We start from the raw sequence: 17,827 nt of genomic DNA on the forward strand, positions 1-17,827 counted from the left end.
AACCATTTTTTAATTAATGTATATTCAATTTGCAAAAACCAACAACAAAGCTGAGAATTTAATCAATAATAATTACAATTTTATCTGAAATAATAATTAATATGCCAGTTTCAACAGATTTAATTATTTCAATAAGAAGAAAAATAAATTGACACCAAATAAATTCCGCATTCTACGATATTCTATCATTGAGTGATGCCTTAAATTAACAAATGATATTAAATTATTATAATGAAAATATATTTTCCGAAATAATAATATATTTAGTTAGTTAAAGATATTAGTTTCCTGTTAGTTATATATCAACTTTTTAATTACCCATGTTTGCTTTGACCAATATATTGCTACTTATCTAAATAAGTTGTTCATTTGAAAAAGTCAAGTACCCGATTTGCTTGGGCATTGTGTTGCAAACTTAATGATCGGGCTAATATACTCTTTTGTCAAACTATAAACATGTTCGGTAAAACCGCTAAAAACAGTCATCCAGTGTCCCTTGTCGGCTACAGCTGCCGTATCCTGCCACCTACCACCCGGCGTGCCACAAAGTGCACAGCACAGGGACAACAACAACAACAGCAGCAACAGGAACGGGAGAATGAACAACAGCGACAACAGTGAAAGTCTATCCTGGTCTAGTAGTAGTAGTAGCCCTAGTCGACGAAGCCTGAACCCGATGCGACCCGGGTCCAGTGAGACTTTTGCAATTTTTAGTGCAACTAATTCTTTCTGAAGTATCTCATTGTTGCACTGCAAAGCCGCAATTTTGTGTGGCGTGTGGATATCCCAGTTGGACCCCCACCCCCTGGTTGATACCCACAGCTAGCTCCCACTTGGGCAGCCTATGTCCACTCACTCTCTCTCTCTCTCTGTGTGTGTGTGCCGGAGGAAGTCAAAAGTATCGCGGCAGCTTAAGCACAGAGCGGGGCCTGCTCGGAGACACTCGACTGGGTGTATATATATATATATGTGTGTGTGTGTGGTGGGTGGGGGTATGTGGTGTAGCGGATGTGGCGTTGGCTGCCCAGCGGAGTTTATATCCCAGTTGATTGTCACAGTTGCCGGCCAAGAGCAGTTGCCGTAGCAGTTGTTGCTTCTGTTTTTGTGCGCTCCGAAACAAATGGGCATAATATGTTTGTTATGTTGCTTCAAGTTGCACAAGAGGCGACAAGTTGCGGCTACTAATGAATAAAATATCTAGCAAAAGCCAAGCTCAGGTAACTCGCAGTATATGATGTAAGCAGAGTCTGATTTTGTATAATTCCAAGATTAGTTAAAAGAAGAAATAAAACAAGAATATCATTGCGATTTCTTGTGTATTAATGGAACGTCCTTGTCGGAATATCCACAAGATTAATGCGAAGCACACAGCTACAAGTTGTATTTATTATAATTATTTCAATTAAAATTATTTTTACAATTGTATTAATAAATATTCACAATGGATCTATTAAATTCTGTAGAGTAATGCGATATCAGAAAATGTGAATACACTTAAGTTCAGGCTTACAAAATTTATGTATTTAAAATTACAATGAAGATAAATGTCTTTTTTCCAGCAAGTCCCTGGCTGAGAACCAACATGACTTGGCCAGCCCAGCTGGTTAACTGGTTATAAAAAACTAGACCATGCATATAGAGCGAAAAACCTTTCAGGTATGAGATACTGCATTTACTTTTGCTTAAATTCTAACTGAACTTAGCAGCACTAAATGTATTCAGAGGTAACCGAACCAAAAGGGTCATAAATCTTTCCACAATTGAATCGGCCTTTCGCCAATAGCTTCTCTGTACTTTGGATAGACTTTGGTTTTTTTAAACTCTTCGAGGGTTATGCGTTATGCTTGACTGGTAGCGAATTCTCTTACATAAAAATGAAAAAAAAAAAGTAACAAACGGAAATGAGCAATTGGAGCGTAAAAATACGCGATTACTTCTAATTTTAAAGACAGACGTCGCGTCGACGAGACGCCCAGCTGGGTTACACTTATGAATACTTATTGTTGGCGGCAAGAAAGGCAAGAACAATAATAATGGGAACGACAACGCATGTAATGAGTGGCACAGTTTAATTAAAACTTCTCGCAATTGTTTCTAATGGGAGTCGTTAAAGCGTTAAACTGCGGCGTGTAAATCACAGGGCAACGCCTCATAGGTGAGCCACAGATACATAAACAGACATAAGATAGATACTTAAGTAGCTGTATCTGTAGCTATAGCTATGTGGCCACTTCCGTTTGCCAAACACGTAGCCATAAAGGCCACCACACACATACACGCACGCACACTCAGCTACACGTGGCGAACTTATGTGTTTAGCAGTTAGCAGATTGGGGGCTGGGAATCACTGGAGTCGGGGTCAGAACGTTATCGAGCTCTGGCACAAAAGATTTAGCAGTCCGACACGTGAAAACGTGGCAAGCTTATGGCCAACTGTTGTTACTTTGCTTTTCCACTTTTTTTTTTCTGCCTATTGCCGCCTAATGCTAATGAAAAATATTTCCAACTGTGCGCGGATTAGGAGGCTGCGTTTATTACCAGACAAGTGTTGAAGCCAAAGCCTTGCAACCCCAAACAATGAGTGGCATAAGAGTGGAAAGCTGACGCTTTTATGTTGTCGCTAGAGGAGAGAGTGAGCGCGGCGACGTTTAATATTTAGTTGAAGATTTAACGCTACAGCCGGAGCAACTACTATGATAAGCCTCATCGCTGCCTGAATTACATAATGAGCTCCCAGCTGTGGCCAGCAGCTGTGGGCGTAGATACTTCTAGTTGGAGTTTTGGGTAGGCTCTTGAAAAATTATGGCCGGCATTTCAGGGGCACGTCGTGGGCCTCGACTGCTGCTGTACATTTTAATTAACAGGAACTGAATGCGGCGAGTCGTAGTGGGCGAATCTGGTCCTGAGCCTGAGCCTGAGTCTGAGGCCCAGCACACATGCACATATTTCAATAAACTCTATAAAAAAAAAAAAAGGAAAAAATTATGTTTGAATGCGTTGCAAATTAAATTCTTATGCATTGCGATGGGCCTCCCCGCCGGCAACTCCCCAGGGGGTGGCAGAGACGCAAAGCACTTGCCAAGGCGGCGAGAGAGATTTATTTTTGGCAATTGAAATTTAAATGAAACTACGTGCGCCAGTAAACATCAAATGTTCAAATGGGCAAAAGGTACCAGAACCAAACTACGAACACGAACACGAGCACAAACGAGAGCCAAGACCCGCCACGCAGCGTACATTTGGTGGGGCACGCGGTACTCTGGCCATGCCACGACTCTATGCCCAGAGGAGATACACAACTCATTCATGCAGAAATCCATTGACATTTAATAGCCCCGGCACCGCACCGACAGTTCTCTAAATACTTTGGGCGCTACTTCAGCATGCCCAGAAGCAAATGCAGGGCTCACCTGTATTTCAGGTGTTTCCCTTGCGACGAGACCCTATTCCCAGCTCCCTACATTCGTCGTCCGGCGGTCGCTGCCCGTCGCCTGTTTCTGTCCGGCTCAAGTCTTTGTGGCAAGCCAAAGTCTAGTTAAACCTGAATTTTGGTGTCTGTATCTTTTGGTCGAGTGTGTGTCTTGTTTTTTTTTTTTTTCCTTTTTTTTTGTTATATTCCTTCTCAGTTGCATTTCGCACAGGATGTGCCCCGGGACAGGTGTACATGTCCATGTCGTCGCAGCTGGACAGGCTACATTGGAAGTTACTTAAACGAAGCGAAGCCTGAAAGCCAGTTACGCATAAATCATAGGAAATTAAAGGCCTGAATGCAGCAGACCCGCTGGAATGCAGCTTCCGCTCGAAATAAAATCAATTATGTTACATTTATACTTACAACAGGCTTGTCCAAGTGAAAAGTGTTGCAGCATTTATTTATAATGCCTTTATATTTGTTATTAAAAATACCTGGCTATAAGTGCAGATGGTTTTTAATTGATACACTGATCAATTAACAATTACCAAGTCACGCTTAACAAAATGTTTCTTTCATTTTGTTGCAGATAGTTTTATTGATGTATTTTTAAATATTTATTAAGTCACACAAAACCCATATCTATTGGCCACTTCTTGAATTCGCTTTCTTGAGAGCACTTTATTTATCAATTTGTGTCGTGTGTCGTCTCCATAAACGCTTTGTTGTATTCCCAAGATATTCGAATTGAGCTGCATAGCCTTTAATCATGTTTTAAGGTGTTTAATGAAATGTGAATTTAAATTTAATTTAGGTCTTAAACAATTGTGTTGCAAAGGAAGTATAGGTATTAGCATTATTTAGCATGAGCTTACCCTTGAGTAGACATTCAAATATCATGCGTATATTACATATACATACGTACATAATGTATATAGTATTTGTAGATGCTTGAATAAATAAATGTAAATATGAATAAATATTTTTTATATGCATCATATATATAAGTATATAAATAGATATTTTTTATATATGTTAATATATCTTAATCATATTATTGTACATTAGTACAATACATATAGATGTTTATTTATAGATATATTTATTTATTAACATCTACTACATCTCTCATATCTTAATTTATCTGTATATCCATAACTTTCATAATATAATGCCTAAATTGACAGCGACGCGCACGTTTCCAAACCCCCCGCACTTATACTCCAACAACGCCGACAATTTGACATAAATCTAAACAAAACAAGTCAACTCAGGGGGAGCGGGGCAAGTGGGGAGGGGCTGTGGCGCCTTCGTAGTCGGCGCACGCCTGTTGACCCATGTTAGTGTTGTTGTTGTTGTTTTTGTCGCTGCTTTGGTCCGGGAGACGGCCGCAGGACGACTTCATTAATCAAGGCCGCAAACAAGCGCGGACCGTCCCAGAATACGGACCGGGTTCAGGACCGGCCCAGCCCGACCCATGCCGACCCGACCCGGCCAGGGACAACGATGACAACGCAGCCGAAATGCATTGCGGATGGGAACGGGAATTGGATGCGGGCACAATCGCAGCTCGCACGCACACATAAACATAAATAATTAGCATGATTCTTTAAAGGGCAATTACCTAATTTAGACGCTTTGAATAATTGCCCCAAACTGGAGGCAAAAGCCAGGGGCAACTGGGACGCTGGCAACGGCAGCGGCGAAATCAGTTTTAATGCAAACAGAGCGAGAGACAACAATACAGCGACAGAACGACGGAACGCCAAAGTCGGCAGCTAGGAGACCAACAAACAGCACACGACCAGGCAACCAGACAACCAGACAACTAAAACAACAACAACAACGACAACGACAACTGCACTAAGCGGCTTAATGCCCAAATGAAGATAAAGCGCTTTCTGCTTCTACTGCTGTTGTTGCTTCTACTGCTCCAACTTAACTGCGGCTGCTGCTGCAACGCCTCAGAGACATTTAAATCTCAACAGTTAGAAAATAATTAGAGCGTTTAGTGCCCTGGACCTCAAACCCACAGACAAAGACAAAGATGCGCTAAAATATCTTTTCAATTGTGGCCAAGTGACGCCTTCGCCAACCAAACTTCGACAACAGCAGATACAGATACAGATACAGATATAGATACAGATACAGATACAGATACAGATACAGATACAGATACAGATACAGATACAGATACAGATACAGATACAGATACAGATACAGATACAGATACAGATAAGATACAGATACAGATACAGATACAGATACAGATACAGATACAGATACAGATACAGATACAGATACAGATACAGATAAGATACAGATACAGATACAGATACAGATACAGATACAGATACAGATACAGATACAGATACAGATACAGATACAGATACAGATACAGATACAGATACAGATACAGATACAGATACAGATACAGATACAGATACAGATACAGATACAGATACAGATACAGATACAGATACAGATACAGATACAGATACAGATACAGATACAGATACAGATACAGATACAGATACAGATACAGATACAGATACAGATACAGATACAGATACAGATACAGATACAGATACAGATACAGATACAGATACAGATACAGATACAGATACAGATACAGATACAGATACAGATACAGATACAGATACAGATACAGATACAGATACAGATACAGATACAGATACAGATACAGATACAGATACAGATACAGATACAGATACAGATACAGATACAGATACAGATACAGATACAGATACAGATACAGATACAGATACAGTACAGATACAGATACAGATACAGATACAGATACAGATACAGATACAGATACAGATACAGATACAGATACAGATACAGATACAGATACAGATACAGATACAGATATTGTGTGCTTCGAGTTCTCAATACGTACCCTTATTATGTCAGGTCCCAATTCTAAGTATTAATATATTTATACTCCAATTTGTATTCAATTGTATACATTCCAAATAGACATTAGCGGTCAGTTTTGTTTACATTAATTGCTTTCTGGGACACGAGTTGTAATGGCCAGAGCAAGGGTGCAACACGGACTAGATGCTGGTTGCTGTCTGTTTGGGGCAGACAGTCGTTAAAGTCAGTAACCAGGAGAGTGAGATATATATATATATATATATATATATGTATATATATATATTTGTATAGGTGGAGATGGAGAGAGGCGACCGACCGGCCAGCCACGTCCCAATGACCGACCCAAAGGACACGCAGCGGCGGCTCCAAAGTGAACCCTTGACACTGTGCGTGGTCGCCGGGCCGGACTTGGTCGGCTTGCCGGCGCACAGCTTGAAGTTAAATAAATTAATGGCAATTAGGCGCAGCATTACAAGCACAAAGGTCAAAAGCAGAAGAAGCAGCACCTCCAGCAGGAGCATCCATCCAGCTGCCAAATTGCTCCCCAGCGTCCCCGTCCCCGAGTGGCGCCAGGTGATTTTGCCTATCTAGAAATTATGTTGGCAAATATTTGTTTGAAGCATTTGCAGGCAAAGTCTCCGATTTGCTTGCTACTTTTATTTATATTTTTTATTTATATTTTAATTACAAGATGTAGCTCTGTAAAATTTACAGTTGCTTCCTCGGCGGCGCGGAAGTTGCTCAAATCTCGTAGATTAGTGGCAAGTTGTGCTCGAGTGCAGAAAGCGTGGCGCAAAAGCACTTTGGCCAATTAACTGCGGCTAATTGTTGCGTACAAAGAAATATTTAAGTACAGCTAAATGTGAAAGTCAACAAATTGTACAAGTGGCAGCCGCGGCAGCCGATTCCAATCTCATTCATGCCACATGTGTGTGCCGCTGCGACCGCTAATCCCACTGGTGCGAGTGGGAGGCCAACAGCGCCAGAGAAGCGGCCTGTGACTGAGCGCAGCAAAAAATAGAAAAAGAAAAAAAGCAAGCGATCATAAAGCACTCACAGCGATTTCTCACCCAACTTCCGCTGCGGAACGATTTGCCAGCATGTTGAGTTCTGCTTTCGCCAAGCCAAGCGAATTTATTATTTTGCAGTTGTCATAACTTACATGACGTTTAAGCGATTCCGAAATGCTGATTAGGCGTTAAGCTGTTGAGCTTAAGTCAATGTAAAAGATACTTTGCATCCAATTACAAATTTAAGACACAATAGAAAGAAAGGTGAAATATAAAAACACTCGCCACCAAACATGCCACGAGCTGAGCTTCTTCTTAGCTAGTGTCAATATGTACTCTGAAATAACTTAGGTACCCAATCTTTATAAATTTTCCAGGGCTTATTTACGACTTTCAAATGCAAAACTGTATCTCGTAAAATAAATCATTTTCTTCAATAAACTTGGTAAACAATGTCAGTCTAGTTGTTCTGATATGTTCGAATATTAACTTAAAGTACAAATCAAGAGCAAATAATTTGTGCAAAGTAATACAATCATATATATCTTATCAGCCTTTTTATCTATTTCTATATATACATACCTAAAGAATTTTTAGGCTTTTCAACATTTCAACACACACATTTCGAATAGGTTAATTTAGGAAAATAAAAAAAAACGCAATTCATCTAAATACGTGCCTGAGGCAGAGCGCGGCTTTATGCTCGGCTGCCTCGAGATCCGCATAAAAAAATTAGAAGCAATAGAAAAAGAAAAAGAAAAACACCCACTGTAACTGTGAAGAGCAACACGCAAGAGAAGATTTCACTTTTCGACAATCATCATAACTGACCTTAATCAAACCCAATGCTGTTGTGCGGCTGGCAAATGGTAATGCTTCTAGATGGCTTAAAACTAGACACAAAAATGTATCTATAGCAGGCATGCATATATATATATATATATATATATATATATATATATATATATGTGGCAGGAGCAATCGAAAAGCGAGTTGAGCAAACAAAAACAACGCGTAGCTGGTTAAGTTTTTTGAGCAAACACGTTCGCTGTGTGAAAACTTCTCAGGCTGCATCTGAATCTCTGTTGCAGCTGGAAGACGCGTCTCTGGCTGCAATTTCATTCATATGCAATACAAACAGCAAACGGGAAGGGAATGAAGACGGGGACGGGGCTGAAGGGGGGTACAGACTGTGGCAGCTACACAGCGCGTTTCCTGTCTGAGCAACATCATGAGATACCGAGCCCCGCACATAACGCAGCTGTTGCTGCTTTTGCAGCTTGAAAGAATGAAAATCCGCACATTAAATACCCTTGCAAACATGTTTCATGCCCATAAAAGCTACATAAATCAAATTTGATACAGTTTTGCTGATAATTTTTTAATTGATTCTACCTATAGAGCTATATGATATAGTGATCTGAGGTTGATAAGATGTAGCTCATGTATGTATTTAAGCCATGTATATTTTTAGTTCAAGTTTGGTGGAGATATCTTGAGAAACAAAAGAGTTGTTCATAAGGCAGCTATATAATACAATGATCGGATCCGACCGATTCATTTCATCTTGATAGACAGACAAGGCCTTTATTAAGTCTGTTGTTTAAACTGATCAAGCATTAATAGATATTTATAAGATCGCAGTTGTATTTTTCCATGTGTAACATATTTGATGACAAAACAATAATTCCTTTAAGTAGGGCATGAAAACAACCTTAACGACAACTACACGTACAACTACCTGCCCCGAAGTGGCCCGCAGGTGAAGTAACTTATACGCCGCCTGCAGATAATTAGTTTAGCGCTCACATAGAGCTACCCAGTCTCAGCCTCTGTCTCAGCCGCAGTCTCAATCTCAGTCCAGGTCTTGGTCTGCGTCTCGTGGGGCAATCATAGTGTGTGGGTCTCAGTCGCAGTCTTGTTGTCATCATCATTAAAAGCCCTGTCGGTGTGTCTGTGTGTCTTTGTATCTGTATCTTTACTTTTTGTCATTTTCATTTTTTTGCTGCTCAGCAGATCTAACAACTCTTTTTTTGTGTTCAGGCCAAGGCGATCTGTATTCCAGATAGAATTGTCCACATATATATAATTATATATATATATATACATGCAGCTACATTTTAGTACTTTGCACAGTTGAAAGCTGATCTTGAACAGTGCCCGGCCTGGCAGTCCATACATATATCATGATATTGTGAAATTCTGCACACGTTGCACACAATGCATCGATTCATTCCACATTCGTTTGGTCTCTGGTGCCGTACTCGAATCTCTGCCGCGACGGATGTGAGTCATTCACTTAAAATGACGAATTACGTCTTAGACTCAAAGAGAGGGCCACCGAAAGAACTTTTTCTGTATTTATTTATTTAGCCTTTTTTGTGCTTCATGCCTGAGTAGGTCGGGCCGGGTCGGTGCTGGTATTCGGCTGAAGCAAGACTCGCAATTACTTGCCACATTCTTATTTCACCAGATCATTCAGTTCGTTATATATGCCAACATCTGTGCACAATAATGAACCGGTGAAAAAACACTCTTGATTGCATTTTATAAAGACCTTTGTTAAATAATTAAAGCCAACTAATGAATATATATACTTCGATTTATTATTTTTCTATTTACCATCATGAAATGCTTTTATTCATCTACCCAAAGGCATGCGTGTCTGGCTTTCAAGCAGAAAGCGAATAAATTAATAGATTCACACTTTAATTCACAACTATTTGGATAACAATCTCTTATTGTCTTAAGATTTAAAAGGCACACAGTTTTTCTCACGTGTGTGAGAAACGTGGATAACAATTTTAGTTTTATAATATAATTAAAATAATATATTTATATTATTACTAGAGTATGTTAAAATTAAGAAATATTCCTCAGACATGCCTGCTATTGACTATATGTAAACATAAAGCATTTGACCAGGATGCAAAGCTCGCCTTAATTAATGAAGAGAAATACTTCATGTTAAGAAACTGACTGCTAACCCAAACTAAAATATGAATCAGACCATATTTTACCCCAGTGTTATTTTATTATATCTGAAAGATATGATTCTATCTTATAGATACACAAGCCCCATTATTATGTTGAGAGTACTCAACATTCTTCCAAGCAATTCTCTTTGCAACATTTTGTTGCCCTTCATAAACGAAACCTTCTTTTGCAAACATGTTGCTGGCGATATGTTGTAAACGGTTAAAGCAACATAAGTGCGCGCTTTAGCAAAAGCAACACAAAAGAGAGCGAGTGCGAACAACCACCCGAACCGCTTCTCAGCGCTAAGCAGCGACGACACGAGCGCAAATGAAGCCAAACCAAGCCAGCAGCAGCAGCAGCTGCCGCACACACGAAGCACTGCCCGAAAACGAGGAGCACAAAACGACGCCGCGACGAAACGAGTAGCCAAGCTATTGTTGTTTTTGTTTTTGTGTCGCTGCCGCTGTCGCTTTGGCTTTGGCTTTGACTGTGGCTTTCGCTTTTGCCAGTGCAGCGCATCAGCTCGGCGCTCAGTACAAGTCGATGATTGCTGCCGAGCGGTTGGGTTTCTTGTTTGTCGCGCGTTTGTCAGCCGTGAGCTTCGTCAGCTTGAAAATCGTTACAAGTGTGAACCTGAACCAAATCGTGATTTCAGTGCAATGCAATAATGAAGTTACCAATGATCATTACGATGTTGATGATGTGCAATATGAGTGGGCAGCAAAGTGAAACAGTTGCATATGAAAATCAATGAATAGCTGAATAAAACTCATCACGCGCACCTCGCACGCACACACACACACACACACCACACGCACGCACACACACACAGACACAGTCACGCACACAATCGTCAGTTGGCATCGTGGACTCGTGTCTCGTGACTCGACGCGAGAGTGTGTGTGTGTGCGATTTGAACGCAGGGCTCGTCCATCCACACGTTCCACGGTTCGTTCCTGTCGTTCTTCTATCGCCGTTCTGATTGCAGGCCACGAGGCCGAAACGTAACGAAAACGAAAACGCGATGAAAATTAAAGGTTTGCGTGGCAAAAATCGCTAACCAAAAAAAAAAAAAAAATACAACAAAACAAAAAAAAAAAATAAAAGAAAAGAAAACCGAAAGAAAAAACCCCAAGTGCAAAAACAAAAAGTAAATTGTAGCTGGCCAGTTGCGTAAAGGCAAAAATTTTCGCCTCTAGTTTATTTTTTTGTGGAGCTCAAGGAAAAACGATTATCATCTGGTCTTAGCGAACGTCGCTTCTATAAATAACGTTGCGCCAGGCGCCGCTAATTACGCCAAAACATGAAAATATTTACAACAACAACAACAAGAACTGCGACAACGACAACAGCGAAAGGGAAAACAGCAACGCGAAAAACTCGGCAATTAATCAATTTTCCGCTTGACCAATATATAATAAATTCATTCGAGCCGTATTCACACGGAAGTTTGCACTATTATCATAATTAAAAAAAAATAAAAAAATAAGGATAAGGACACATTCCACCCGCAAACGGGGCATATCAAAGCAAACATATGAAACGCCTGCCTGGCATGGCCTAAAGCATATCACACACGCCCGCACACACACACACACACACACACACACACACAGAGTACACACCCACAGACTTGGCGAACATGCATATCAGTCATTCCAAGCAATGGGAGCAGCTGCTGCTGCTCCTCCTGCTCCTGCCCCGATCCCTGCTAGCATCTCGCTACAATTCCGGCAAACAGCAGCTCTATGCGAATGGAGGCAGCTCCAGCACCGGTTCCAGTTCCAGTTCAAGTTCCGGTTTGAGCAGCAACATCTATAAGGCCTCGCAACAGAATGAGGTATACTCCATAGCCGATAGCCAGCCCATGACAGATGACGGCTATCTGGCGCCCTCGCCCCCACCGGCATATTATCCAGCCAGCGAAGTGGACCATACGGCACAGCAGCAGAGCAGCTGCCAGACAGTGTGCGCGTGCAAATGGAAGGGGGGCAAGCAGACGGTGGAGTGCATCGATCGGCTGCTCATCCAGATACCGGAGCATATTGATCCCAGCACCCAGGTGCTGGACATGTCTGGCAACAAGCTGCAGACGCTGGCCAACGAGCAGTTCGTGCGGGCCAATTTACTGAATCTGCAGAAGCTCTATCTGCGCAACTGCAAGATTGGCGAGATCGAGCGCGAGACTTTCAAGGGATTGACGAACCTGGTTGAGCTGGATCTTTCGCATAATCTGCTGGTGACCGTGCCCAGCCTGGCGCTGAGCTACATCTCATCGCTGCGCGAGCTGACGCTCGCCTCCAATCACATACACAAGATCGAGGCGCAGGCTTTCGGGAGCACGCCCTCGCTGCACAAGCTGGATCTCTCCCACTGCGACATACAGACGATATCCGCGCAGGCGTTCGGCGGCCTGCAGGGCCTCACCCTGTTGCGCCTCAACGGCAACAAGCTAAGCGAGCTGCTGCCCAAGACAATCGAGACGCTCAGCCGGCTGCACGGTATCGAGCTGCACGACAATCCCTGGCTCTGCGACTGCCGGCTCAGGGATGCCAAGCTCTGGCTGATGCAGCGTAACATACCCTACCCGGTGGCGCCTGTGTGTGCCGGTGGACCCGAACGCCTCATCGATCGCAGCTTTGCGGAGCTGCATGTGGACGACTTCGCCTGTCGACCGGAAATGCTGCCCATATCGCATTACGTGGAAACGGCCATGGGCGAGAATGCCTCCATCACGTGCCGTGCACGCGCCGTGCCCGCGGCCAGCATCCACTGGTACTGGAACGGACGCCAGCTGGCAAATAATAGCGCATTCAGCGCCTATCAGCGTGTTCACATGTTCGAGCAGCTGGAGGGCGGTTTCGAGAAGCGTTCGCGTCTGGTGCTGACCAATGCCCAGGAGACGGACTCCAGTGAATTCTATTGCGTAGCCGAGAATCGTGCGGGCAGCGCCGAGGCCAACTTCACGCTGCACGTGAGCATGCGTGCCGCGGGCATGGCCTCGCTGGGCAGCGGCCAGATTGTTGGCCTGAGTGCCGCCCTGGTGGCGCTCATCGTGTTCGCGTTGGCGGCCATCATGTGCCTGCTGCTGCGCGTCAAGCGGCAGCCGTATGTGGACAGCAAGACGCCCAATCATATGGAGGTCATCACCTCGGTGAATCACCAGAACTCGATAACCAACAAAACGCAACCGGCCACCGGCAATGGCAGCATCGGAGGCGTCGTCATCGCCAATGGAGCTGTGGCCAATTGCATCGATGGCGGCTTGGCCGTTGCCGGCGGCACCCTGGAGCGTAAGAGCAGTTGCGGCATGGGCATGGGCATGGGCACGGACACGGGCGTGCTACATGCAGGTGCGGTGGGTGCGGGTGGCAGGCGTGCCAGCGGCTCGCCGCATGAGCAGCGCAATACGAATCCTGTGCAGAAACCACCGCGTCTCACCGATCTGCCCTACTCGACGCAGGGCTACGACAATGTGGGCAGCGTGCTCTCGACGGCTCCGTGCTTTATCTCGCCCAGCGGCTCCACAGGCCATGGCAACAATCCGGACCTGATCAACGATACCAAACGCTTTGGCAGCGATGAGTTCTGCGATCTCAAGCTGCCCGTCATGCTCGGCCAGGAGCTGACCGGCGGCAGTGGCGAGTACAGTCGCGCCAACGGCTGCGATTCGCTGTATCCATCCGGCCTGTGGGAGCACACAGCAGCCAGCTCCGCGGATGATCTGTTTATGAAGCGCTACACGGACAAGACGCCCATCATCGACTCCAGCCAGCTTTACGATCTGCACGAGCGCAACGCGGCCAGCGACTACTTCAGCAAGACCTTCCCACGCTCCCACTTGCAGCAGAGTGGCGCAGCAGCTGCTGCTGCTGCTGCTGCTGCTGCCGCCTCGGCAACCTCGACGGCCACGACGAATCTATCAGGCGGCTCCTCCGGCTATCCCACTGACTATGGGCTGCCGCTGGTGCCCGGCGCCGAGCATCAGCACAATCATCAGCTACAAATGCATCCGTTGCATCAACTGCAGCAGCAGCTCAATCAGCACCAGCTGCAGCAACATCATGGCTCCAGTTCCACGCACAGCGGCAGTCCACACTTCAGCAGTCGCACCCTGCCACGCCTCCACGATGGAGGCGGCGGCAGCAGCAGCACGGCTTCGGCCAGCTCATCGCCCACGCCCGCTCCGGCTCCGGCCAGCTCCAGTTCCTGCTCAATACTGCCCAACGGTCAGCCCGTAAACGCCAAGACGATACGGGTCTGGCAGAAAGGAGGCGTGCCCGTGCTGCCGCCCGTCACTGCGCTGAAGCGGGCGCTCATCAGCAGCAGCCGCAACTCACCGGACGAGGGGTATCAAGAGGGCTGCGGCACCGATGTCTAAGCGCCCCTCAACCCATACGAGCACCCACACACACACACACATACACCAACACACACACACACACACACACACACACACACACACAGACACACAATACCCAGCAGAACTGACTAAACTTAAAACCCAATTTACACTGTAAACACTCACTATAACCAACGCATATTTAATACATATGGGCTCATCGACTAGCGAGAATCGGGCGATTTTGTGTGGCGTGAATTTGTGCAAGCAAACTGTTTGTGATAGTGTCTGATAAAAGATATTTCGAATGAAGATAATAAACGAACTAAAAGGAAAACTGCAAGAGCAAAAGCAAGGCATAAAAAAAAAACATAAGGACAAAAGTAAATGAACAAGAAAAAGAATATCGAAGCAAAATATAATTGTATACTCCTAGTATAAAGTTAAACTAAACGAAAAACCAACTAAGTATATACTATATACATATAATATATATATGTATTCACCTACAACTAACTAGAGAACCCTAAGAAACTGTAAATAGCAACATCTCAATTCTCGCAAGTCCCCGCATTATAAATAATAAGTATCGCAAGAAAATACTAAAAAGCTAAATGCAATATATTTAAAGGCAGGAAAAAGGAACACACTCACACACAGACAGAGTACTGAAAAGTCAGCTATGCCCATGTAAATGTACTTAAATTTGTAACTGTAACTGTAACTCTAACTGTAACTGTAACTCTAACTGTAACGCTAACTGTAACTCTAACTGTAACTGTAACTCTGACTTGGTGTGTGCGTGTGTGAGAGTTTCAATGTTGTTTCAAAAGCCAAAAAGAATACCCGAATCCCCTCCTCCCCCAACACACACACACACACACGCCCTTAAAAGCAAAACGTATGTTGTAGGCAGTAAAGTATTATAAATGAAAAACAAAAAAAAAACTCTTATTCGGCTTAACAAATCCTTAACTGTCAGTTAAAACTCAGCAAACTATAGCAACAGAAAATTATAAGCAGAAACAAGGCCCACTTTATGACTAAATATGTGTAATAGGTAAATTAAAAGAAAAAAAAAAAACAAAACTTATTGTGTGACCTTTGTATATATAGACAAATTTCAAAAACATGTGAAAATTCGCATTATTTGTGGGCGTGGCCAGGCTATAGCTATAAAAACAAGAGACAACAATAACAATCGAAAGAAAAAAAATGATCAGCACGCATATACTATATAGATACGAGAAAGGAAAAGCCAAGGCAGCGTTAACTCAGCTAACATGCACATTTGACAGCCAGATTTGACAGCCGTGACAACTAACATTCAGCCCTGACAGCTGGCTAGCATAAAGATATTTTTTAATTTTACTTTATTCATATAGTTTATTTTTAATATGCTCGCTAAGCTGCCCGAATACATCGCAGATAATTGGCCCTGACAAACCATTAATGTTTATTTATAAATTCTCTACTGAGATTTTCGTTAAACGTTTACTTTAAATTGACACTTTGACAGTAATCGAATTTAAATGCCAGGCAATAGGGTTAAGTGAAATCCGCAGCAGGAGCTTGACCCAGTTTTAATTTTGCATATTAATAGAAATAGATTGTTGATTTGTCGCTGCCTCAAGCACTATGAATGTATATTTCCCCAGCCCCCTCCAATTAAAAAGAAAATAATGTTAGCTAAAATCAAACTCATCTATGCAAAATATATTGAAAAAGTAAATAAATGGAAAATAAACTGTGAGTCCGACTGCGCTTTGGCATTAAACTTAGGTAACTCGAACGTATTTGCAGTCGTTAGTTCAAAACTAAACAGAAATGTATAAAGAAAATAAAATTAAATTCAGCATATTCATCAATTCATACGTAAATAAAACATATGTAAATGCCCAAGACACAGTGCTCCAAGTACACACACACACACACACACACACACACAAACAGACAGACACACTCACATACACGAAGGACAATTTAAAATATATCCATAAATGTTAAGCCTAAAAACATTCAAAAAAAAAAAAGAAAGAAAAAAATTGCCCGAATGGAAACAGAAAATAATATTTTTAAGGTAAACCAAAGACTTTTTTCTTTGCATCTAGTAAATGTGTGGGGCATAAGCTAAATGTTACATGAATGGAAAAGTAGCCCGCATGAGAAATACATTGAAACAAGAAAATAACCTTAGTATTTAAGTAATACTTATTGTATTGTATAATATAACCTAAAAATACACATAAATATAAATATAGTATATAGATGTATTGTACTTAACATGTATGACAGACAGGGCGCAGAGTTCGCATAACAAAGGCAGGCATTGAATGCACGATAGCAACTGAATGAAGAACAAAGCAAAGGAAATATATATATATGAACGTATATATATCTACATATATATATATATATACATATAAATGAAAGCACATGGCGTTGTCATTACTTTTACAGCCTGAAAGGTAGGTACGCGGGGCGTGACCCAATTAACTCGCGGCATCAGCAACAACAAAAACAACAACAACAAGAACAACAACGGCAGCATTAGCAGCAAAGACTCTGCCACAGCCAGAGACAATCGAATTCGAATGATGTTGCCCCAAAGCCCAAAGCCAAAGCCCAAAAGCTGCTGCTGCGCTTTTGTTGTTAACCGTTGCAGCGTTTGGCATATTAGGGCCAATCGTCTAATCGCCAATTATGCATTTAACCTACCCTTTCACACACCCTCAAATTTAGACTCAACCACACACACACACATATACACACTGACATATTCGCTAGCTAAGTATATAAATCGATATGCGTAATCAAGAGCGAAGTGCTAAATCTCAAACAGACCGAAGTTTGTACGCGCTTTCAGTTTCACTTAGTTAGCTGACTCTATACAAAATTAATTTTTTAGCCTGAAATTAAAGCCCTTAAGTTAAAAATACCATTTTTTACTTTTCATAATATACTTAGCTTCTTAAAAATTGAATTAGGTAAACAGTTTTTTGCGCATGATCTCCAAAAGTTATTCCTTAATATTCTTGGCTGTCTATCGCATATTTAAATAAATTAAATTAATTTATGTTTAATCAAATTCAACATTTTTGACTTATGCACACATATATTTCAATTGAAATCGATTTGTACACTTGTCCAAAAATATTTACCAAAAAATTTGCCATATTT

At 42.5% G+C, this 17,827-nt stretch overlaps 1 protein-coding gene and 1 long non-coding RNA gene across 4 annotated transcripts in view; both read left to right on the forward strand.

Annotated features, from left to right (window-relative positions):
• Window positions 1-17,827, forward strand: part of LOC26531910 (uncharacterized) — a 166,564-nt gene that overhangs the window by 142,731 nt on the left and 6,006 nt on the right. The window contains exon 6 of one of the 3 annotated variants that reach the window (XR_011416556.1): window positions 1,560-1,656. The exons of the other annotated variants lie outside the window; for them this stretch is intronic. This is a non-coding gene — a long non-coding RNA (uncharacterized lncRNA). The remainder of the gene's footprint in view (window positions 1-1,559; window positions 1,657-17,827) is intronic. 3 annotated transcript variants of the gene reach the window in all.
• On the forward strand, window positions 10,821-17,079 carry kek1 (kekkon 1). The gene has a single exon (XM_002051629.4). It carries the CDS (start codon window positions 11,948-11,950, stop codon window positions 14,684-14,686), a length of 2,739 nt encoding a protein of 912 aa, XP_002051665.1. The 5' UTR covers window positions 10,821-11,947; the 3' UTR covers window positions 14,687-17,079.

This window comes from Drosophila virilis, chromosome 4 (assembly GCF_030788295.1).
Source record: "Drosophila virilis strain 15010-1051.87 chromosome 4, Dvir_AGI_RSII-ME, whole genome shotgun sequence".
NCBI classification, from domain to species: Eukaryota; Metazoa; Arthropoda; class Insecta; order Diptera; family Drosophilidae; genus Drosophila; species Drosophila virilis.

Excerpts from the sequence above, each read along its gene's own strand:
- kek1 (XM_002051629.4), top strand. The coding sequence starts at position 11,948 with ATGCATATCAGTCATTCCAAGCAATGGGAGCAGCTGCTGCTGCTCCTC.